This window comes from Arctopsyche grandis, chromosome 4 (assembly GCF_051622035.1).
Source record: "Arctopsyche grandis isolate Sample6627 chromosome 4, ASM5162203v2, whole genome shotgun sequence".
Lineage (NCBI taxonomy): Eukaryota > Metazoa > Arthropoda > Insecta > Trichoptera > Hydropsychidae > Arctopsyche > Arctopsyche grandis.
This window is the reverse complement of record NC_135358.1, coordinates 10,740,649-10,766,493: the sequence shown is the minus strand read 5'-3', so window position 1 is coordinate 10,766,493 and position 25,845 is coordinate 10,740,649. Positions and strand designations below refer to the sequence as shown.

General features: G+C 32.8%; 2 protein-coding genes across 2 annotated transcripts in view; one reads left to right on the top strand and one right to left on the bottom strand.

Moving 5' to 3' along the window:
- The window catches only part of LOC143910245 (zinc finger MYM-type protein 1-like), a 727,250-nt gene that overhangs the window by 503,861 nt on the left and 197,544 nt on the right, over positions 1-25,845 (top strand). The gene's annotated exons all lie outside the window — the stretch shown is intronic.
- Positions 7,846-9,045, bottom strand: fd102C (forkhead domain 102C). Its single transcript, XM_077429344.1, has 2 exons — positions 8,234-9,045; positions 7,846-8,164 (listed from the first exon to the last, which is right to left on the bottom strand). Exons 1-2 carry the CDS (start codon positions 9,043-9,045, stop codon positions 7,846-7,848), a joined length of 1,131 nt encoding a protein of 376 aa, XP_077285470.1.

Below are 25,845 nucleotides of genomic sequence, written 5' to 3'. Positions count from 1 at the left end.
TTTTCTGAATAATGATTACAAAATACATCTATCTTCCAATGAGTATTACTGATATTTTTGCCATACGATATTTTATACATATGAGCCGTTATATTTGAAAGTGGTGAAAGTTCAATTTTTACTTCCAAAAATACTATTTATGTTTGACTCAATTCACAAATTTTTCATAACTTATAATACATATATTAATTCGATATGTCCAGAAACTCGGAAAAGCAGAATTAACGTTTTACAGGCCACCAGTATTTTAAAATATTGTTTAACGCAAAATATTATATTTAATGTTTTACGAGATTTTTCTCGATATGATGAAAAGTGGAATTAGGCCATTTTCAATTATAACGGCTCATATATTATTTATTTCAATGGTTAATAATTAAAAAAAAAAAAGTTTAATACTTGGAAACTCCTGCGTTTCAAGTAATTTGTTTACTCAAATCAGCAGCTTATTCAAAAGGTGGTAAAAGTACCTGCTTATGAAAATATTTTTGGTCAATTTCCTGAGAAAGACGATATTCTCGGAAGGTTTACGTAAACAAAATATCCATACATGATTTTTATCTGAAGATGATTTTCATAGTTGCAACTATGAGATTCGTAGAAAGCGAACGCACTATAGGTCGAAAAATATGAAAATGGTTTCACTAAAATTATATAATTTTTATAAATATTGTATAAAAAATGATAGTTTTACGTATTTTAAATTAAATTTAAATGTTTTCATTTGTATTAAATTTTAGGAGCTCAATTTTTTTGTGTTAATTCTAAATGGTGGAGTACATTTTCATTTCGAGATTTGCCGTATCATCGTATTTTAATCTACCTGCCACATCAACCCTTGAGCCTATAATAACATTCGAGGTGTGGGAATGCCAATGTGCGCCCGATTTCTCAGATTTTCTAGAGATCCTATCCCATATCGTTCTATGTTATCTATGTTTTTTCCTTGTAACGATAACAATGAATAGACAATAATGTTTTCATAGGACATCGTATCGTCATCGATTTTTTTTTAACTTAAAACTTACTACTTTTAATATAACTTTCATTAATAAGATTAACATAATGTTATCGTAACGATTTGAGAAAACACGTACAAACCCTCTCACCCTTTTTGGACGTATTCGTTCCGAGATTGGTGCAGACGCTAGTTCCGAACGTGGGTGTGGGAGGTAGGTGGGTATTTTTTGTGGAAACGGAAGAGGATGGAGGGCGGGTGAAAGAGGGTGGCAGGAGGGGGTTGATCCGGTGAAACGGAAAAAAATCGTCGCAATTAAATAAGTCCACTTGGCTGCCCGTCAATGCCAACATTTGCGACGTTGTGAATGCCGCCGATCAACGATTTCTGCTAATGTACGGTCCATTGTTGTTACAAAACGCTCCAATGCACTATTTATATAGGTACGCATGTATGTATATGAATTTGTATTTATATAAATTCATAAAACGTCGATTCGTCGAAAAGTTTTCGACTCGAAAATATCGTGCGATATTAATCGCAATTACACACGTACATACAATTATCAACATTCAATTTAATTGTGTGTGTATAGATTCAAGAAATGAAAAAAATCACTTCAAAACACAAACAAGCGCATCATCGATATATCTTAAGCGCCAGTTTTGATGATATTAGTCATTTTATGTTTTATTTTGTTTGATTTTTGTTTGTGTATTTCATCAGTAATGGAATAATACTATTATAATACTATTTTAGGAATAATGGACCATTACATCATATGTATATTTACTCATTAGCATTACCATATACACTTTAGGTTTGTTTTTTTTGCTTATTAAATTTATAGATGAATATTTTACTTTTTATGTACCATATGATGATCGTTGAAATTAATTTGTTCATCTTTAAATGTTTCAAAATTTCAATATTATTTTATCTACTAATATTTATATATTTTTATATAAAATATAAAGATATATAAATATGCACATATGTAAATATGTACAATAATATGTACAGTCAACCCTTCTACATATATCGCGCTGAATTCTTTACACAAAAAAGGCTTAAGAAACATATCAATATAAAGAAATGTGAAATTGTAAGAGAGCGTTATAATCTGTATCATATTTTCTTACAATTTCACTCTACTTTTCCTTTATCGATTTTTTCAATTTTATAATTTAGCATAAAAATTTAGCTCGCTATAGGAGGGTTGACTGTATTTCCAAATTAAAAAAAAACTAGAGTAGTACAACAACAAAAAAAATACATAAAACAAGGAAAACTCAAGCCCCAACCAATGAGCTTAGAAGTATGTAGCTTTTTTTGGAAACTTAAGATAAGGCTTTACATTTTTTTTATTTAATAAAAAAAGTAAAATATGAACAATAAACATGCATTTAATATATAATAATGAAAGAGACTTTGTAAGTTTTAGGTCATAGAATCCGTGACGTCATCAAACAAATCAAAGTTTCTAAGCCGACGATATGAAGTCGTTGAATATATATTTTTTTCGATTCAAATAAATTTAATAAAAAACAAATGAATGTTTACTATTAGAATAACCATTTGCGTGAGCGGTTTAAATTACAAACACTGAGCTAATCCGGGTAAAACCACTAGTTTATAATATATGTAAATAATAAATTCAAAGTTTTAAAAATGATTTCTTCCAGGCAAAATTTTCCATCAGTGGTAAGACAAAGTTTTTACATTAAATAGAAAGAACTAAATATGATGTTATTATATATGTAGGTATAATAATAACCAGGTGCTCGCACTTTTGCACTTAAAAAATGAGCATCAAAAATTGCACATTCTCGTTGTGACGTCTGTACGAGCAATCAGTGTGACGAAATAAGCATTATATGTATGTGTTCTCTTTCAATTATGAATTAATAAATAATTAAATAAAAAAGGTAGTTATATCATTCTTATAGAACAATTGGAATCAAAAAGTGGGTTTCAAAGCCCCATTTGTATTGCTAATGGGTGAATTTTCATTTGAAAGGCACTGAGACACTCTTCATACGTACACGGGTACTTAGCAGTAGATCTCTCCGTTAACCCACGCCCGACCGTCTGTCGTTTTTGGTGGTTTGTTCTGGTGTCATCTTACAGTGTCGAATTCCCAAGGCTGTAGCCGCAAGCATTCGACAACACTCAATTACGATAGGGCTCTCCCTAAAACACCCCCCCTCGTTTCGAGGACTTTGGGGACCCGCGACGCGCGCAAGCGTTTAACAAGCTTACACTTCAACTGAGATCGGTAAATACCAGCAAATTTGATTGTATTTACTCGCCGTATTGGCTACTATTATTTCTGTATTCGGGGATTTAGTCCACATCTCTCAAACTTTGGCTCATTTTATTTTCATACTTAAAAACAAAAAAAACACTTTGACTCGCTACAATCAGATTCTAATGATTTGCATTTATTCAATGTTGATGTAAATTAGCCTTGTACTTAAAATATAATTATTTTTTTTCAATAAATAAACGAACAGTTGAAATTGTCTTATTATTATTTAATAAATAATTTTCAATTGTTTCAAACAAAGCGCTAGTAACGATTGAAAATCGTTCGAGGTCGGCCTTCGCGGAATACTTTATCTTGAAAAATCAATATATTTTAATATAAATAAATAAATACATATCGTGTTGTATAAAGTAATAATAGTAGCATATTTTTTCCAATTGGGATTACATTTCGCGAATGAAAAAATACGGAATTTGAAATAAAGAAAAGTGCATATATGTACCTACGTACTAGTGAAATATCTGTATAAAAAAACGTGTTATAAAATTGATATAAATTGAGTGAATAAGTGTCAATATAATATTTCTTATGTGTGTGCGTAATATAAACGAAACCAGACCAAAAGAGATGAAAAATACTATGTAATTTTTTTTTGGATTGTGTATGTAACATTTTATTATTGGTATTTTTAAATAAATTTTTATTCTTTTGTTTTTTTTCAGCTAACAGTATGTGATTCAACTTAAAATGTGAGTTATTTTTATTTAATGTTAATATTATGTATATGCTATAAATCTTTATCTCTTTATTTTATATACCAATGTACATATACATATTTATTACATATATGTTATAAAATAATTATATATATACATATATATATATATATATATATATATATATATATATATATATATATATATATATATATATATATATTCAGATAGTACATACATATATCAAATTTTGATTTTAAAATGCTTTTTATTGTTTATAAATTATGTGCACAGGTCACATCTTAGGTCAATTATAATAGTTGATCTGATAATCATTTTCTAATTTACAATTTTTTTGTTAGTATTTATAGTATTATTTTATTTTATGTTAATACTCTGCATAACAGGAAAGGAGAGAAAGCTCAAAAATTCTTCGATTTTATTCATAATATTTCATCTAAACACCCTTTTAAGTCAGCGATTATTCATCAAATGAAACTTGTTCTTAAGGTATTAAGTTTTTTCTCAAGTTTTGCTATAGACCATAGTGGTGCAAAAAATGGCCCAAACTTCCAAAATAAATAAAACTAATAAACGTCGTTGACTAGGCTATCGAGAGTGAACCTGAAAAAAACAATTATTCTGAACTCTTTTTGTGGGGACTTATTTTAGAATTTCTAAAATAAAATATTCCTCTTTTTCAACGTGCTAAAACGCAATAAAAGAAATCTTTTTTTCTACATATTTTTTCTACATATTTCTATAAAATTTTTAAAAGAAATTTCATTATTTGTTAAAAAAAACCTTTTAAAGAGTACATACATACATATATACACATACATTTCAATGTGGGGATGTACCTATATGTATGTAGGTTCATTATTTGCGGTCGGTTTTTAACCGGTTTTTTATATATTTTGTTATGATTTCTTCAGGGCTTTTCAAATAGCATTTGATTAATCAAAAATTTAAATACATAGATAAAACATTATAATTTTGACGAAATTCAAAATCAAAGTTTTTATGGGCTTTCATGTATGTAATATATAGTAGCTACATATGTGTCTATCGGATGAATCCATTTAATGCCAACGAATAAATTCATTGTTGATCGTTGAAGTTTGGAATGCTGTGGGGAAAGTTGTGGCGCATTAGAGGCGGTAGGGTGACCACGCATTGCTGCGCATCGACACCTAAAAATTGCATAAGCGATGCATCGATGCACCCCTGAGAGCGGGGCGCGAGAAAATCGCTGAGGCGCGTCAATGCGACTTTTCATCTAAAATAGCCGTAGGCCACGATTCGTTTTGTTACTTCGAAATAGAAACACACGTGTTTATATTTTAATACAAAAAATCTCATTGTTGTTCGGCAAAGAGTACGCAAACATTTCAAACGACTTCAAGAGCCGTTGTGAGCCGTTGTTGTTCCTCATCGATGCGGACCGAGTTTAATGCAAAAATGAATATGAAAAATAATGTGTTTTTGAATCACTTTTGTGCGTTTTCGTTGCCGTATAATTAAATGATTAAATTGTTCGTTTCGAAAAATAACGATTTCATTGTTGCGTTCGTTGTATTTTTATTAAATAAGTAATTTTTATTTTTAACGATACGTCTTAATTAAACAATATACACATGTACACCGAAATTACTTTTAAAATTGTTTGCTCGTTATTTAATGTAAAATGCTAATTTTAATAACATTTCACTATTTTTTTCTAATAATATCTAAAAACACGGAATTTTGTGAAAGACTAATTCTATGCGCATATTTTTGAACGACTAATTTATACTTTCTTAAAAAGTAGAATTTTATTTTTTGCGACACTTATGTGTGCTAAAACTACTACATTAAATTTAAACATACATGCATCATATCACTATTCTGTATCCATTCGTCTAAATATAAAATTATTTGTACATATGTAATTCCAACGTTAGGGGAAATAGCACTTAACGAATATTTAATCCTTAGCGCCAAAACTTCCTGTCCAAAGGATTAGTATATTTTCATAAAAACTTTTTGCGTGCCAAAGTAAAATTCATTCATACATTTCTCGTAGGAAATATTATATTTAGCCTTTTGTGGATTATGCGCTTTGTAGTTTCGCAGATTACAGCAAGTTTTCAATGCTTGTTGGTTATTTATGTATTTACTACTGGGTTTTTGTTTTGTTCCATAGGCTTGTCTTAGCAATGATCCGAAAAGGAAGTTATTGTTGTTTACAATTTCTAAATAATAATATACATATTTTTTTTAAACAATATTTCATTATTTTACTTTGACCTTTTAAATTATTTTTATTTTCTTGATATTTAATAAAAAAATTTCGAACAAAATCTGACAACCGGAAGTAGAACTTTTGTCTTGTGTAAGTTTCCCTACATTTGCGCTCAATTTTTATCGAAAACGCTCCAATAACTGGTATGTGTGAACGTGTATGTACATATGTTTAATTATCGAATTGTGTTTTGTGACATTATATTCCTCACATACATAGAAAAAGTCATGGGTTGGTCACATCCAATTTATTTTAATATTAACTTTGAAAACCAAATCTAAATTTAAATTTTTATTCTTCTTTAATGTCCTTAGTATATTTCAGTCTTTTTTTTTAAATTATCAACTGCTTTTATACTTTTTAGGAAAAAATTTAGACATATATGTAAATGTAGTGAGTCTAATTTTAGATATTTAGTGTGTAAAATGGCTTTAATTTTATTAAATATTTTTTTGTTTGATTTAAATATCACCTGTCCCTTTCGACTTGATTTTACTTACTTATTGCCAGTGGCTCAATCAAGATCTTTTGTGTTATATGTACATTTGTACTATTTGTAGTTCGCTTGCTTTTTCTATTGTTGAATTTGACAAGTGTCTATCTGTGTGTATTGTTGAGGACATCAGCAACAAATGTGTGTTATTCACTCACGTTCGAAAATGTTGAACTATTTTGTAGATTTTTAAGCCGATTTACGGATTATTTATTTGACAAGGTGGTCCAATCTATAGTATTTAAGTATTCGCATCATACGAGTGTTGTTCATAGTTAGTAAGTATGTACATATGTATGTAGAATACTAAATGAAACTCTTTTTGATCGTTTTAAATATTTATTTTATCTTACACAACTTACATTATTATTTATGATAAATACATTTAATATTTACATAGCGTCATTTTCGACACAATAATTTTCAAAATAAAAATGATAAAATATAACAATTCTACTATGGCAGTCTACGTGTGATTAATTAGGTAACGACGACATTATTATTTACATATATGTATGTATGTAGTTCTTTCAACATTTAAACAATGTCTATTTGATATAATAGTAATAATATGTAGATATTATTATTTTTACGAATAACATTAAGAATTATTATTTTTAATATTATATTCTTTGAAATAATGTATGTATTATAGAAATTAAATAGTGTTTACTCTATTATAAATTTACATTTATGGTCCTCATATATGTATTTATTATTTTCTTTTCCATACGTATATACATATGTATATATCAATTCAATTTAAATTTTTGTTATCAAACACAGCTTAATTGCGATATACCTTTATGATATCTTTCAGATAAATATCAATTTTAAGTATATAGGTAGTATATTCATTTATGTATATAAAAAGAATAGTATATCAATGGATAGGATACAGCATTCTATTAAATCCACTTCACATTATTTTTATACACTACATATGTACGTGTTTATGTGTAAAATTAATTATAATAATATTAAATTATCTTTTAATATCGCAAAGTGCACGGTGGGAATTCAAATGAAAATTGTAAACTTGCAATATCTTTAAAATTGCAATATTTTTTTTATTATTTTCATGGTAAGTGCTAATTCTTCGAAATGATTTTATTGTAATTTTTTCTATAAATCTGAATTATTTGTTAAGTCGTTTGCATGTATATTATTAGGACTAGATAAAGGGGGACCGCGTCTCAACGGCTGAGAAGCGGCTAGCTGCTCGTAATACCGTCCAACCAAAGCCTGATCCAACGTCAAACCGGGAAACATACCCCAACTGCCCAGGAGCGGGTACTGCAATCCTTGGGGAGAGTTTGCCGTCGGCTCGACCAGAAACCGATTCGACGCGGAGTCCTTTTCCGAGTTTTCCATCGAGATTTCTTTCTCCTCTTGATCACTCGCGACAACGTCGATATCTTCTTCAGCATTGTCTTCGTCGCCACTGCTGTTCACGTAGGGTTTCGCGTATGTCGCTTGCTTCTTATGGCTTTTTTCCTCATGGCGTATGGACGCTTCGTCTGGAGCCAAAAGAGAAGCGACGTCGAACTGTCTCTTGCGTGCTATTCCCGGCAAAGGGGCGAACACTGCGGTAGGAGTCGGCGGCCAGAAAGGTGGAAGCGACGGCAACCCCGGAGGAGGTGACACCGACAACGGTGGAGGACTCGGAGAGTCGTTGCCTTCGTCGTCGACGGCCAACCCCATATGCTTGCGCACTTTTCTTTGAGCTTTTCTTCTTCTGAAGTCGCCTTTGCGAAAGTCGTCCACGTTGGCAGGATGCACGGCCCAGTAGTGTCCCTTTCCGTTGGCGCTCCTTCCGGCTTTTATGAAGCAATCGTTCAAGGAGAGATTGTGTCGAATCGAGTTCCTCCAGCCGGGTCCGCGCGATCTGAAGTAAGGGTAGTTGTCCAAGATGTGTTGGTATATGTCCGAGAGTACCAGCTTCGAATCCGGCGAGCTGAGAATGGCCATGGCTATGAGTCCGATGTAGCTGTGCTGCGGCTTGGGCTCTTCGGGCTGGAGCACTCTGTGGTGGAAGAGCGACATGGAGAGCGCCAGCCGAGGCCCGTAAGGACCGGGATAAGCGGGACAGAGCGGCACCGGCCCGGGATAGTGATGCAGTTGCGAGAAGCGCAGCCGCTCGGCCATGGCGTAGTTGTACAACTGGAGACGATACTGGTCGAGAGGAAGCAGAGCTGGCGGTATGACTTGGGGCGAGACTTGAGAGTTGGGAGGAGGAGCGGCCGTCGGCTTGGCGAGGGACGCCAAGGGATAGGGCAGGACCGTGGCACTGGGACCCGTGGGACTGTCGGCGTTGTTGCACATGGTCGTCGCAGAGAAAGTTCACGTCGACGACATTTGAAGTTCACGTGGGGGTGGGTGGGCGAGGGTGAGTTCGTGCACCGAATGAGTCGGCGTCCGTGTACCGAATGAGCCGGAGCCGTAAATCGTGGAGCCGGCTGCTGGAGGCGCCCCTTCCCCTCCCCCGGGCGGAGCGGCCCATGAAGTGTGTGATTGCGCGAGAGAGAGGCGCGCCGCACGCAAACCCGCTACTTGGTGGCGCGCTCGGCACTTATTTGTCGAGAAATATTTGAAAAGCTTTGGTGGGCCGAACGGCAAGCGGCCGCAGCCAATGGCGTGCCGGCGCGCTGTTGGCGCACATGTTTTTGTTTGGGGATGGGTGGGAGGGGGCGACGGGGTGCCACGAGGGGAGGCCACGGGGGTCCCTGGGTGGGAGGGGGAGAGGGATCCGTCGCTCGACCTCGGCGCACAGCTTTCGAGACGGAGCTTTTCCTGACTAATTTTCCTGCATATTTCAAATTATTCTTTCCCTTTATATTAATGTATGTACCTATGTATATAAATACATATGCATAAATATCTACATATGTACATATATCTAATCAGAGATCTGGAGCAAGCACTTTATTTTTAGTTGCTCCGCTCCGTTTTCAAAATAGTTTTAATAGGAATTATATTATTTATCATCGTTATTTATTTAATTTAATAATTTTATTCATATATGTACCTATGTACATACGGGTCTACGTGACGAGACAGAATGTTAAATTACAGAAAACACAAATATCGGAAGGCAAAGATCGAAAGTCGAAAGATCAAAAAAAAAAAAATGGTGCATGGTAAACGGTACATACTCACTTAATATGCGCCTTTTTTTGATCTTTCGACTTAAGATCTTTCGATTTTCGATCTTTGCCTTCCGATATTTGTGTTTTTTGTAATTTAACATTCTGGCTCGTCACGTAGACCCGTATACATATACATATGTGTATGGTGTGTATGTATGTATATGGATATATGTGTATTTTTATATTTATGTATGTATGAATGTGTATTTGTGTATACGTGGAAGTATTTGTGTATATTTGAATGGTGTACATATATGTTTATATAATTGTCTTTGGCCAGGAAGGCGCTTTGGGTTTACCTGTTAGGCCTTCTTGGTGTAAATTAAATAAAAAATAAATAAATAAAATATATGTACTGTCGATTGTTTATAAGCACTATTCAATGAGAAAAAGAAGGACTATGAAAAAAACGGGTCTACGTGACGAGACAGAATGTTAAATGACAGAAAACGCAAATATCGGAAGGCAAAGATCGAAAATCGAAAGTTCTTAAGTCGAGAGATCAAAAAAAAATGGTGCATGGTAAACGGTACATACTCACTTAATTTTCGCGAGCAGGATACAACAGGAACAAGAGGAACATGCTTTTCCTCCCGTATTCTGCGCGCGCACATTAATACGGGAGGAAAAGCCTTTTTTTTTTGATCTTTCGACTTAAGATCTTTCGATTTTCGATCTTTGCTTTTCGATATTTGCGTTTTCTGTAATTTAACATTCTGTCTCGTCACGGAGACCGACCCACATATGTATGTACATATGATAAAAAGTTATAAAGTTTTATTTATAGACAAATTATTTATTATTAAAATATTTAATATATATGTATATATCATGAAAATACATACATATGTAGATATAACTATACTACACGGTGCGCACATTCCAAACACGGTTCCAAACTACCATAGAAACAAGAATAGAGTATAATCATCAATAAAGAATAATTTAATCACGATGGAAAAATAAAAAAAAAGCGCGCGCACACATTCATTTGTATAAAACAACAATATATAAAACATGTGAAAACAGTATACATATATGTAAAACAAAATATTTATAAAATAATATAACCAAACCACGTGATGTGCCCCACATGTCAAATGATTCCAGGATAATAAACCATCAAATATTGAATTAATCGTAAACTGAAAAACAAAGTAAAAAAAGGATGAATTTAATTTTTAAATTCTGTAAGAAATTCTAATACATAAAAACAAAATATCGGAGCAGTGGGGCACTACAAATTTTCGTGCTCCACTGCTCCACGCTCCGCTCCAGATCTCTGTATCTAATATATATGAATGTAATTTCGAAAGAGACTTTGTATGTATGTTTGTTTGGTTCGTAAAATTCGTGACGTTCAATTTAATAAAAAAATAAAGTAACAAATGAATATTCAAATAAATTTAATAAACTGTTTACTATTAGATTGGCAAAAACACTAGTCCAATATATAATTTTGAAAGAGAAAAAAACATTTATATGTATAATAAAACTCTTTTATTTTCATTGTATACTATTTAGTGGTTTAAGCCGGCTTCGCTCAGTATTTGTATTATAAACAGCTTAAACATGGCAAAACAATCTAATAGTAAACATTCATTTGCTTTTTTTATTAAATTTGAATCGGTATTTGAATATTCCGAATTCCGGTAAAAGTGGTTGTAATTTCGTGGATCCAAATGATAGTGAAATAAATACGCAAAATGTGGAAAATATGTGGATGCGTGTGAAAAGAAAGATGAGGCGTCAATTTGGCACAACGTGTGCCCGTTTTGATTCATATTTAGATGAATTTGTATTGAACCACAAACGAATGCGTGTATATTCCATTCGCAATATGTGGATGGAATATACACTATAAATTTCCCACTGTAAATTATTTGCGAACCAGGCAGTATACATATGTATGTCGGAGTAGTATTTCATCAGGTAAAAGTTGAGTTCATTCAGGGCACGGAAATACTAGAGGACTCGCAAAAAGCAACCGATGGCAGGAAGGAGCGGGTCTTCCGAGCCTAGAGGGTCCGCCCTGTCGAGAATTCTGACTTTTACCTAAACTAAAATAAAATATACGAGTTAATATATGAAATGATCTGTGAATGTGATTCGCACTTTTGTACATTTTGCAACGAAAAATGGAATTTAATTCTCGTAGTTATATGTAGGTCATCCAAAACAAGTTCAATATGAGATCATATACAATTGTGACTAGACATTTTACATATACAACATTTTTGGCGACGAGTTGAATACGGCACCAAGTCGAATTGTCTGAGACAATATCGTTTAGACGTTTCACGCGAATTGTTACGTTTTCGTATACTGTTGTGTTGCGAAATAATCTCTGTGAAACGTTACACAGAGAAAAAACTCGAGCGGGAAATGTACGAAACATATAGTCGTCACTTTCCGTCACTGGCGTTCGCCGCGAAACGCAAATAAGAACGAGCTTCGTTCCCCACAAAGGAGATATGTTTTGAGTTACGCCCACTCTATGCGCCATCTTTGTTTATTCTCATACTGTTTCACTCTAATGCCCTTTTATAATGCCAATGCACTGTATGTATGTATGTATATGTTTATTTATTCAATATTTACGTCTATTATTTGTACAAATATGAAGCGGTTCGGATTCTTCGTGCTGCATTTTTAAATCTGGTACCTACTATTTTCGAAGCTTTAAAAATAAATAAATAAAAAAAAACAAGTTATTATGTGCACGTTTGGTGAATTTCATATATGATTTTTTAATAATAATAACAATTATTATTATTAATATCCCCATGGTGAAATTTCACACCAAAGAAATCCATGAATAAAAAGCGTTTGTTGCGCTCCTCCCATAATCATTTGTATACATCGTGCGTTATTTGATTCATTCATTGCGTTTTATTTTTCTTTTCAATAACATAATATTAATAATGGTTTGTAACAGCTTAAACGGTTAGCAACCTACGACTCTCAAATATGCATTTTTGAAATTTATTATGGGTAAAAATATATTGTGACAATAAATTTAATGCACCTGGATAGATTACTATAAATATTTTATTTTAGAATTAATTATGTAAATATTCAAATTTTTATTTTATTTAAAATTTATCGTCGTATGCAAAATTAGATTTTTTTACATGAAAAGCGATTTTTTAATCTTTTCAGTTTGGAGTTCGGATATTTTTGTTCGTTTAAATGATATATGTATGTAATATAATATTTTTTCCAAAATTTGTAGATACCTAGTCATGAACAATTATTTTTGTACAATAGTCTAATATTACTTGTAACGTGATGTAAATATATTACAAGTACAATCCAGCAATACATTTGATGAGAATGAAAGTATTTTTATAATGGTTATATATTACAGAGAGTAGGTTCATAAATATGCATGTACATATTATGTAGTATGTATTTGATAGTTAGTCAATTTAAATTTCGGAATAATAATACAATTCAGATGTACATATGTACATGCGCATGTATGCATTTGTACATAGAGGTACATTTATACTCATATTATTTGCGGAAATGAATAAATTGGTGTGTAGTTAAATTATTTTATTATATATTATATAATAATTAAAACAACTAATTATTTGCATACCCTTTTATTTTCGTGTGTATATGTACATACATATGTATGTGGAATGTATTTTTTGTTGAAAAAAATATCAACATTTTTCTTACATAGATTTACGTTTGAAAATATTTTCCACAACAAAGATCGCCTGCCACGTCTTTCAACGTCTATTAAAGTTATCCTGTGGAAAATAATTTCGAGGAAAACTTGGGAAGACAACACAAAAAAATAAGCCAAAAAATACAATATAATATGATTTTTGGCATATATTTATAAATATATCTATAAATAATATAGGAATGAAATTAAGTAAATATATACATATATAAATTTACCAATACCCACTATCTGTGTGCGTATATATTGTCTACTAATATTATCAATAATTTTCATACTTAATACGTGGCCATTTGTAAATATTGAGTAATACAATTTGATATTAATGTCAATCAAATTTTTTGATATGAAATTTAAAAATAAATATTTTACCACGTTTCCCCGTAAGTCTTGCGAAGGCTTTCATGATGAGTTTTGACGTGAAGGAAAACAGTGTACCTAATAATCCCTTTGAGGAAAAGCGTACTCATTATATTTTCCTTTGAAATATGCAAATTGCTCTGAAACGCTCAACCGGCATACGAAATTTTCCAAAATACTAACACGCAAATATTTTTGACGTCCAAATATTTTCAACAAATCGGATTTTCTCCTCTCGCACTTGAGCATTTTGAAAGCGCCGAAAATCAAAACGTTCGAAAACAAATAACACATTTAACATCGACGTCCTTATGCATATTTACACGGAACGTGCGTAAATATTGTGACTGAGAAGTGAATAAACTTCGATGGTGCGAGCGAAGCTACCCTTGTAAATTTTTCGCAAAATCTCCCATCTCCCCGGAGAGTCCTTTATTACAGAGTCTTCAAAGAAATAACGCGGTGTGCACCCCTTCGCATTTGAATATCGCCAGGAGAAGAGGAGGTGAGGGGGAGGGGAAGAGAGAGGGTGGGAGAGGATAAATTCGCAATGCCATTGTATTGATAAAGACGGATTATTATTTTTAAACGCAATTTTACGTTGTATTATGTGTGAGTTGTACTTTTAATGTACTTACTCGTGTTGTGGTCGATCTAATAAATTCATAACCATAATGTTTATTAGTTTTTCTGTCGTACGAGGAAAGTGGGGGAGAGCTTTGCGTGCTTGCAAAGGTTTCGCGGTCCTAGCACGTGAGCTTTCGTGTTTCCAATAAACTATTATATACTTTTACATTACATTTAGGCAGGTTTATTTAAACATGTCCTCTAAGCAATATTGAATCTGCGTACAGTCAACCTAAATTCACTCGCAAGTATTTTATTATATATAAATTATGTCAACTAATCTATTGTTTGCGTAATAGACATATATATTTGGTAATAATTTGTTTTTTATAATGTAATTACGATACTACAGATGAATTATGAATAAATAGTTATGTTATGAAATTTACATACATACATATGAGCTATGTATGTACATACATACATATATATACATACATACATACATACATACATATGAGTCTTTGAAAGTGGCGGAAGTCGAATTTTCAGTTCCAAAAACACTATTTCATTCACAAATTGTTATCAATTATTTTAATTCGTATTTCCTGAATCTCGGAAAAGCAGAATAAACGGATACAGGCCACCAGTATTTTTAAATATTGTTAAACGCAAAACATTATATTTAATATATTGCGAAATATTTCTTGAAATTACGAAAAGTGCACTTATGCCACTTTCAAATATAGCGGTTTATATGTTGAAAATCTAACTATAATATAAAAATTAGATTTTCCTGTATGTCTAATGAATACACATACATATGTATCTACCTATGTACGTACATATGTACGTATGACAAAATTGGTGATTCTAAATTGAAACCCATAGATTTGCATAGCGGACATACAAACATTCACCTGAATACACGTACATACATACATACATATATACGAGTACATACATTTATAGTAGATATGTTACCTTCCAAGTGTTCACTCCAGTTTGTTCATGAACATATAATACTAGTGTGTTCATACACAAACTCTTGGATATAGTTTAAGTGCTATCTTAAAATAGACACACCAGCTGTCGCATGATACTTAAAGCTGTCAAAACTTTTGGCTGTCAAAACCAGTATTTAAAAGTGTGATCCTATGGAAATCACATTACAACGTTGCTATATGTAATTCCCGATTCCGCATTTTATATTAAATATTGTAACCTAGGGTATGTATAATATGTACATACATAGAGGATGGGTCAAACGATTGAAACTTGCTAATAGTTGGTGCATGAACAAAATAGTTAGTTTGGCATTTTCTGGGCAAAATGGTTCGTGTATGTACAAACTTATATGTTCATGAACAAATGACATGTTCAGTTGAACTGTGACAGTTATGTGTACCTTTCAATGTTAAAAGTTATTGAAAACTTTATATTGATTTTCCGGTAGAGCTAATATTTGAAATCCAGGTACATTTGTATTTTACAATCGACATTAGGTACTTGCAGAATCATATTGATATATGTTTATTATATGTATGTACATACATACATATATCTGTAGGTAGTAACAAAAGGTGAAGTTTTATATTCATGCAAAAATTCGATAAAAATTAAATTTTGAAAATTTGTGTGTGTCTGTGTATTTTGAAGATAGTTAGAACATCTTTAATCTTATCAAATGGAAACTTAGTATCAGTTACTGAAATATAAATACATCGTTGCGATGTAATTTTTTTTCTAAATTTTCGATTTTTTAATTGTGCATTTTGAATTTTCGAATTGTGTATTTGTAAAATATTCATATTGATCTCGGTTGATTCTTTTGAGGAATTCAATGAGCTTATTGGAAATTAGTTTTTCTTTTTGGGACTGTACAATATTTTTCAATTATTTGTTTGAGTTAATTTAATTTATAGCACATGCATGTGCTATAAATTAATTAGTATATATATATATATATATATATATATATATATATATATATATATATATATATATATATATATATATATATATATATATATATATATGTATGTGTATTTAATAAAATAAAAATTGTGGTAGATTGCTTCCATTTGGATCAAATACGTCTATAACAAGGATCGAGCCATACAATTCTGCTTACAAAACATTTCCCGTCTCGGTGTTATTATATCGTCTGGGTAAGCGCATTTCCCGGCCGGTAATCTTCTAGCCGCGTCGTCTACTTACATTTATACATATTATGTATGTATCGTATATTAAACGTACACGTGTATGAATGTTCGGGTACGGCTGACCCCATCGTTATCTGCTTATTCCGCAGGTTATAACCAACATGGGGGTATGGACGGACTCTACCCAGCCCAGACGTGCGCTGATTTCCTCCGCCGGAAACCAATGCTTGCGATTTTTCCCTCGGAAAATCCCATCTCGTATGATTTTTTCGCGTAAGAGGCTCAAATAGAATCTTCTGCGAAGAAAATATCGTTGCCCCTCTTATGTGTACCTTTATTTATGTATTTATTTGCTTTTTATCTTAAAAGGCTTTATGCTCATACATATATGTATTTATCTTATCTATTTTTACGTACATATATGTACGTACTATTTTTTGAATCCAAAGTAAGACTAGATACTAAGCATCATATTTTACATATTTTATATGAATGATCAGATAAAATACATACATACAATCGTTGATTAGGCATACAATAGAAAATTCGATTTAATCAACATTGTTCGTTTTAGCCGAATACCTATGATCATTTACTGGGCGCTATTAATGTTTTAGTTATATTTTGTGGAATTTATATAATCTAAATTTTTTATTATTATTTTCATTCATGAAAGTACTGATTGAATTAATAAAATATATATCTATTGTAATGTATATTAATAGTCAATATACAAATTCTCATGTCATCATCATCATCAACTATAGCCGCTCACCATCTACTGCTGGATGAAGGCCTCTCCAAAACGATTCCAATATTATCTGTTGCGCAAATCTCATCCACCTCACCCCACACATTTTTTTTTAATTTCTTCTACTCGTCTACTCTTCACTATATCCACTATATCCACTACTCTTGTCATAATTCTCACCCACGTATTCCATTTTAACTATTTCCTCGTTATGCCAAGCATACAGAGTTTCATATTTCGTTGAGTGCATTGGACTTTGTGTAGCATTTTGGCGTTCAATGTCCAAGTTTCGAATCCATACGTCATCACTGGCAAAACGCATTGATCGAAGATCTTTTTCTTCAGGCAAAGGGACATTTTTGATTTAATAACAACATATGTATGTATATTCGTTCAAATTACACTCCATCCTAATTTTATACGTCTCTTCATTTCTTCTGTACATAAAATATCTCAGTTAAATATACACAAATATGTACATACATACATATATTCTTTGTGCGAGTTCATAAAATATTTATCAATAGGATTTCATCGTTCAGAGGAAACATTGCCACCAATGTAAATATTTCCATCGGTTTGAAAAGTGAACCGCACTTATTGCGAAGAATTGGGCGACGAATTGAATGGAAATATGACGTAAATTGGCACATCCATTTGTGCGATTTGACACATTTATATCGATCGATTAAGTATTTCCATTCATGAAATTAGATACTAATATACCTACGTTGTGAAAAAGATGGGGCAATCTTACCCGCGTGCCCGTACCGTTGCTCTCGACACTTATTCCTTTGTCGAATTTTGTATTTTATTCAAAGTGGGTTTCTTGTGACACAATGCCCTACCTACCGAGAAAAACCTTCGACGAAAATACATAAGTGTGAAATAAATTAACAATTACGTACTCGAATGACCCATTTTTGGCCCGAGGCAATTGTGATGCGATCAAAATAGATTTTTTTCACGTTCGTGCACTATAGAACCCTATTTGGTGCGTGAATAAACAATCTCAGGTAAAATTTCTCAAAAATTTTTTATTTTATATGTATAATAGTATTAAATATTATTAAATTCAGCCGACAAATTCGATATGTTTGTATGTAATTTGACAGCTAACTGAAGGTGTTGTAATTGTATGAAGCATAGAAATGGAAATATTTATTGTACTAATTGCTATAATGAAAGATTATTCAATTAATATTGAAGTTAAATTCATCTTTGATTGTTTTGTATCACATTTTCAAACTTAAAATATTTCATCTCACTAATCCCGAAATAATTCAATCCATACTTAAATTTATATGAATATAAATATATGGATGTGTATATGATGAAAAAAATGTTCTTTTGTGGCAGCTTTAACCGGAATCGCGTATTTATTTTTATCTTCGATTACCACAAAGCCTTTTTGTGTCATTCGGGGTGGGTTTTTCGGAAAAATTCAACACTCGTGTGTGCTCACCATTCAGTCGAGAGCGAACACTATTGTTGGTGACGCTCTTAATGGCGCTCATTCAAGGTGAGCGCTTACGAAAATATTTAACTTTTTTTTTGTTGAAGAGGGGTGCGATAAGACGCTTTTTGTCCACCAACAACTACTCTCGAATCCGAACAAATCCATTGTTTTCAAATTATAATCTTACCACTGTGCTAGGTGGTAATCCTATTTGATGCGTTGTTGTATTAGCACAATATTCCATTCGAGCGATTATTCCTTGGGTCGTGTTTAGGACATACCAAAAAAAATACATATGTATGTATATAATAAACCTGGTTCGCAGTAGGTAGTATTTAAGATTGTCATAATTTATTTTGTAAGCTGTCAAAATATGTGAAGCGTTATGGTCAGTTGCTATCTGCGTATGTCATCTGTGTAACTCGGTTAAGTGGTGGCTGTTATGGATTCGTGCGAAATATCAATTTGTGAAAGGGTTGAAAGCCCTTCTTACATAGTTTCGAGTGCTTTCGTGTTGACTATTTACTTTTGCTCCCGGATTTACACATTTTATTGTTGAAAATCGTGTACGTATTTTGGTCTTCATACTTTACGATTAATGTACCTCTAGTTAAATCAAATTTAAAAATGAAATGAACTTTTATTTAAAAGAATATTTGAATACATACATTGGTATCAACCTAAAGACGTTCATTCGAATTCTAAAGAAATATTGAAATAATTTAACGGTTGAGTGCATTGAATAGAAAAGTTCAGAATTCCTTTCAATACAAAAGGTCTTCAGCACACGCCACGAGCTAAACGATTTTGACGTTCGTTCTTGATTTCTTCAAAAGATAAATTACTTGTTGAAAACTCTAGATATAAATTTATCAATATGGAATCTCAGATTACTATCCTCAGATTCGGATTTCAGGTACCACCCCTCCAACGCACAGTTGACCGCTGCGCTGGTCAGTCTTTCAACCCTTGAGCTGCAAGGGTGGAGTTGGACGTGTAATACTATATCGATATAACTCATTCTTAGAGATTTCTTCAAATAACAAAACTAGTGTGCCTTTTTAAAGCTTTATTCTCTATTATTACATATATGGAACATATTTTGGTCCAGAGACTCTTAAAAGGGGTTTTATTTAAATAGACAGAGCCATACAATATTAAAATATTTAAGTTCTTTTCTTTGACACAATGCTAAATTTAACAATACTAAATTTTAATTGCAAAACTTATATATTTTAGATACCGAGATAGTAACAAACTTTTAGTAGTGAAGAATAACAGCTATTCATTTTTGATTGCTAAATATATTTTATTATTAGATTATAGGCGATTCCTTCATACCTCTACATTAAGTCGGAGCGAATAACTCAAATTTTGGATTTACATCGATGCACCTACTGGGAAAACTGCACTGTATCCAGGAAATGTTAAATAAAACATTTAATCGATTTTAAACAATGTCCTGTGCCTCCAACCCATCGATTTATCTATACAAAAATTTCGGTTTTGTCTTTTTTTTTTTACGTACTATCATATTTTTTGTAGAAAAGTTTTGGTTTATTTTAATTAAAAAAAATAATGCTCAATAAGTATTAAAATGATTTGATAGAGTCGATTATGATAAGTTTTGATTGATTTGCGAGAATTTAAAGTCGATGTTTTACCAGAACCTCCCATACAAAGCGCGCCACTCTCAAATCGACATATTTTCCTGTTTCTGTTATTATTTTAAAAATAAAAGCTGTTGAAAGCATATCTGTGGCTCGTATTCAGAATCGATGGGCGTTGTTAATTTAGAAAAATCGACTGCAGATCTGTCTTATTAGTTTTTGTTTAACAAAGTTGGGGTGGAGGGGAAGCTTGGGGCTTACTAAATTTCGAATTTTTTTTTCAAATGGGTATTAAGGAATACGCGTGCCAAAAGTGATTGGGGGCCGCTGTGTTAGTGGATTAGAATGTTTTCCAAAGATGCTATTGTGATAGTCTTGGAAGGTGTTGACGTTTATTCGAATGGTTTGTCGATAAGTAGTTATAAAATTTCTAGCTTAGGTATCGATATTTTTAGCATATTGTATTTTACCTGTTATCCACGATAATTACGTATGCGTTGTTTCTCAACTATGTAGGTGTATTCAAGCGGATTGCCGTTTGCGGCATTCTATCGACATTTTTACCAATGATGGCCACCAATCAAAAAGTAGACAAAGCCACTGACAAACAAAATAAACGAACCGCAGACAAATCAGCGCCATTTCGTTGGCCATATCGATTGCGAGCGCAGTTCACCGAGCACTGATCCCTCCCACGCTAACCCCTCCTCTCACTTTACGAGCGGTTCTCGCATAGCGAACGTATTAATTCGTAAACGGTAAACGTATTTATTTATTTGAAAATACCACGAAACAAATGGCTGCGGAGCGTTGAAAACACGCCGTTTTGCGGGCGCGTCTGTAATTAGGGATGCCACCCCGCTCCCGTTCGTGGGAGTGGGGAGGAGGATCTGGGTGCTGAGCGGAGGCTGGGGGGGGGGATGGGGGGTGAGTCAGGGAGAAATAAAATTTATGTAAATTCGGCTTAATTGCCGCCGGCAACGAATGGTATTTGAATAAATACCGTCGGAGGAAGTGAGGCCGCATAGCCCATTTCGCCTCAGGCCTGTCCAACCAATATTTGACGCTCATTACATAATAAAAATTTCATATACATATACATATATTAATACTATATTTCACAGCTTACATATATAAAATCAAAAAAAAGAATACTTATTTTTCCGATAGCATTCAGTTTCTTATACATTTATGTATTTATTTTATTCATATACATATGTAGGTAAATATAAGCCAGGAAAGTCTAAAAGGTTAACCCCAAGCCTGGCGAATTACAAACAATCATACAGTATCATAGAGACAGGGTGAGTAGCGTTTTATAATATCAGCAAATTCGAGATGCTTATTAACTCGAATTTGCGCGAGATAAATAAGATAGCTTTTATATATGTACGTATATACACTAATACATAAAAGAAAAAAAAACATATATTTTATTTATTTATTAAAAACACAAACGTTGTCATATTTATTTATGTACATATATGTATATTAATCACTTTATTTATTTATTGTATATTAATCAGTTTACTAACCATTAAATATTTATGGTCAAACTCAATAATGCTGCTGCTTCACTCAAATCAACCAGTAAGGTCAACTGCCCTGACATTATAGGCACATCCACAGGGTGCCTAATCTATCAAATATTCCATCGATGAAAGTCAAACTGCACTCTGCAGCCCTTCTTGCAAGAATGCTGACATTATTGATGCGAATTAGCAATTGCGAAACACTTAAGATTCCATTAAATTGTTGAATAAACTTTTCACTATCACTTATTGTTACTTATAATTGACTATATTTACATATAAGATTTGCAAAGAAAGCTTTTTCTCCCTCTTGTATGTATGTTAAATCTTATTATAGTGAATAACTGAAAGACAAAGAAACACTCGGTGATTGGAATAATTCATTTCTCATTAAATTATATCCGTACACTTAAAATTAAAATTACAAAGTGTTAGGCAGCACGTATTTTTTTAAAGCTCTCGCACGCCTAATCTATGCCATCGTGATCTTTGGCAAAACTCACTCCCTGAATTGTGTTCGGTGATATTTTATGCTTGTATTGACAAAGTTTTGACAGTGAATCCCATATTGTAATAAATGTAGGAGAAACTTGTCGAAATATTAATATCGTATGAAATAACAATGATATGAAGACACGCTAATCACAACTGAAGTCTACCTTGGCGTGCCGTGCCATACTTTTGAGTGTGCTCTTCCCATAAGTAATAAATTAGCTGTTGGTAGAGAAAGAAAAAAAAAGAAGACAGCTGGTGGAGTTTTTCACAGGGGTGTGCTCATGTACAATGCCCTCCCTGAGTGATTCAGGTCTTCTAAGACCTTGGATGCATTCTTGTGAGGTGCGAGGAGACACCTCTGTAAAGGACAGTGCATATAAATTTATACATAAAATTTTAGAGTTAAGTAATTAAGAATGTTTTTTTTAATTAGCTAGATAGCTAAAATTATATAAATAATAGGTTTTCAAGCAACACACATATATTTATGTACATATGTATTGCTTTTTTGTTCAAATTGTATGAAATTCATTCTGTCTACAATAAGCATGCGTGTAAGTAAAAGCTTTCGATTACATTTTGTAGAGGTACAATCTGTTGTTTTAAATGAAGACGTAGCTAAATCGCTTTCTCGTCCAAGGAAGAAGAAAATTCATCTCAATTTATGTGGTATCTAATTTCAAGATAATTTTGACAAATAACATACAAGAAATGCTATTTTATTTTGGAATTACTGCTCTGATGTCATTCTCATTCATAGCCGGTCCGGTCCGGTCCTCTCCTTCGTTTATTTCGGGATTATTATTTTGGAAAAACGTCACAACACGAAAGTGTCAGGTCCTCTATCGTCTCTTGCCCTCCGAGTGACGTTTAATTCCTCTAATTCGGACCGTGTCGGCGACAGTTGTCGTTGTGAATGCTAATTGACGCCAAAGCTCACCCAACTCCCCCATTTCTCCCCGTCGTCGTTGCTTTTGGCCAATTTGTGCTGATCTCCGACTCGTACTTCGGAAACAGTTTGAATATTTAAAGCAAATATTTACAGACGTGGATGCTGGTGGCGAAGTCGGCACGGACACTTCGCCGACTACCCCAATTATTATCACCGTAAATTGGGGACAAATTCAATTCCACCAAATGTTTCTTAATCACGATGTACAAAATACCGTTTGTCTGAATCGAATAAAATCGTACGGTAGAAAAAACGTATTTAAAATTTTTTTCACACCGAATTATATATTTTACACAAATAAATTTAACTAATTATTTAAGGTATAATATTGATACATTTGAGAATACCACGCGTCGCAGGTCGAATAATGTCGAATTAATAATATGGCATTCGACATTCGCGGCACGTCATAACGAGCTGTCACCGCACAAACAATTCTTGTTTGTCATATTATCAATTTGATAACAACAACACGATTCGTGCTCACGGCTAACACCTGGTCGATTTGCAGCGTTAAAAAGTCGCCATTAAGTTGTCTAGAATTTGCATAATTCGCATTAGTTTAACATCGCTCGTCTCGCATACATTAAATTTTTATCGCACTTTTAGATGTGTAAGTATACGTGCCGAGACAATTTCGATGTTGTAAATAAGTGAATACATCATGCGAAGGTACATATTTTATTTTTTCGTGCTCGCCGTATTCCAACCCCAACCGTTCTATTGTGATCATCGAGGGGGCAACAAAAGGCCCATTTGCTCGGGGAACATGGTCTATTTTGTAAATAAATACCCACTAAGTGAATTAGAACAATCCTACTATGACAACCCGACGAAAGGGTTTATACCGCAAAAAGTACAATACATTTATTTATTCAATAGTTATTTGATTTAGTACGACTTCTTATTTCATTTAGGAAATTATTCATTTATTTTTCGGATGAATTAATATCGAAATAATTGGTGAAAGGTCTAAGATTTTGTGATCGAAATATATGTTTTATTGATTTTTAAATGCTTTTTATTGTTCACAATACATCTTAGGTCTCTTTTGATAGCTACTGATCCAGTGATCATTATCTATTTGTCATATTATTTATTTTTCTTATTTTAATGTTAGTGTATACCTACAGAATCGTAGGAAAAAAAGCTCAAAAACTTACCAACAATTTCTTTAAATGTTCAGAATACATTTTATACAAATTATTTTTAGCTTAATACTCCTTTAAGTCGAAAATCTAAAATACAAATGTATGTAGATCCACAGCGTAGTGCACTGGTAGAGGTTTGCATGTAAATATGTCGTGGGTTCAACTCACGGCCAAACACGCTGCTGACAAAATCTTGTGGTTATTAAAACATTATATGTACTGCTATGTTTGAAAAATTGTTAGGACTTATGTACAAAATTAATCTAACCATATGTGTCGTCTTGGGGTAATTCCTGTCATGGCACATGTGATGTACATACATAGACCTGTGTGACGCTTTGGGGCAACCTATCAAGTCACACTGGTCATTTTATTGTTGTTATTATTTTAAAATAATAAATTAAATAAATAAATGTATGTATGTTTGTAATAAATTTACCAAATAATTTGCATTTGTTATATTCCCGCTATATCTCCTTCAATCACCAATTGATAAATCAAAAGAAAAGTACGCCATTCAAATTTCTAATGATTATACAGCAGTGGCGTGCGGTGAAATTCTCCGTTTTCGTCGCACAGCCTTACTTACGTGTGTGCGAGCAGGACACAAGAGGATGCGGTATGACGTCACAGTATCCTCTTGTATCTTACTCAAATGTACTCCTACGTGCAAATGTAAATAAAGTTGTGCGATAGAAACAGAGAAATTGTCACCGCACGCCACTGTTATACCGGTCTCATATTGTATTTTATTTCAATCGAACATGTACACTTGCCTTTACAGATCGATACAAAACGATAAATACAATCAATACAAGCATTTTATACAATGCGAATTCATACAAACATCATCCACAGTGACGTCTATGTAGAAATTTTTACCGCATTTTATTATACAAATTGGCGAACTGTGAAACGATCGACCCGGAGAAACAAACCAAGGTCTGGCCATCAGTTACTAGCGGGAATCAAACCGTGACCACTCTACCCGAAAGTATAATATGCTAACCACTAGTCCACGCTGCTGATCGTAAAAGGTCGACATAATCCATTTGGGCCTACAGGGATGTTTTGTATTTGTAGTTGTTTCTTACATATTTATTGAAACTGCCTGTAGGTGCAAGGCATTCCTTATGCTATATATATTTTTTATTTGATATTTTTACTTTATCTGTTATTATTAAATGCTGTTTTTTATGTTTATGTATGGATGTATTTATGTTTATGTTCAAAT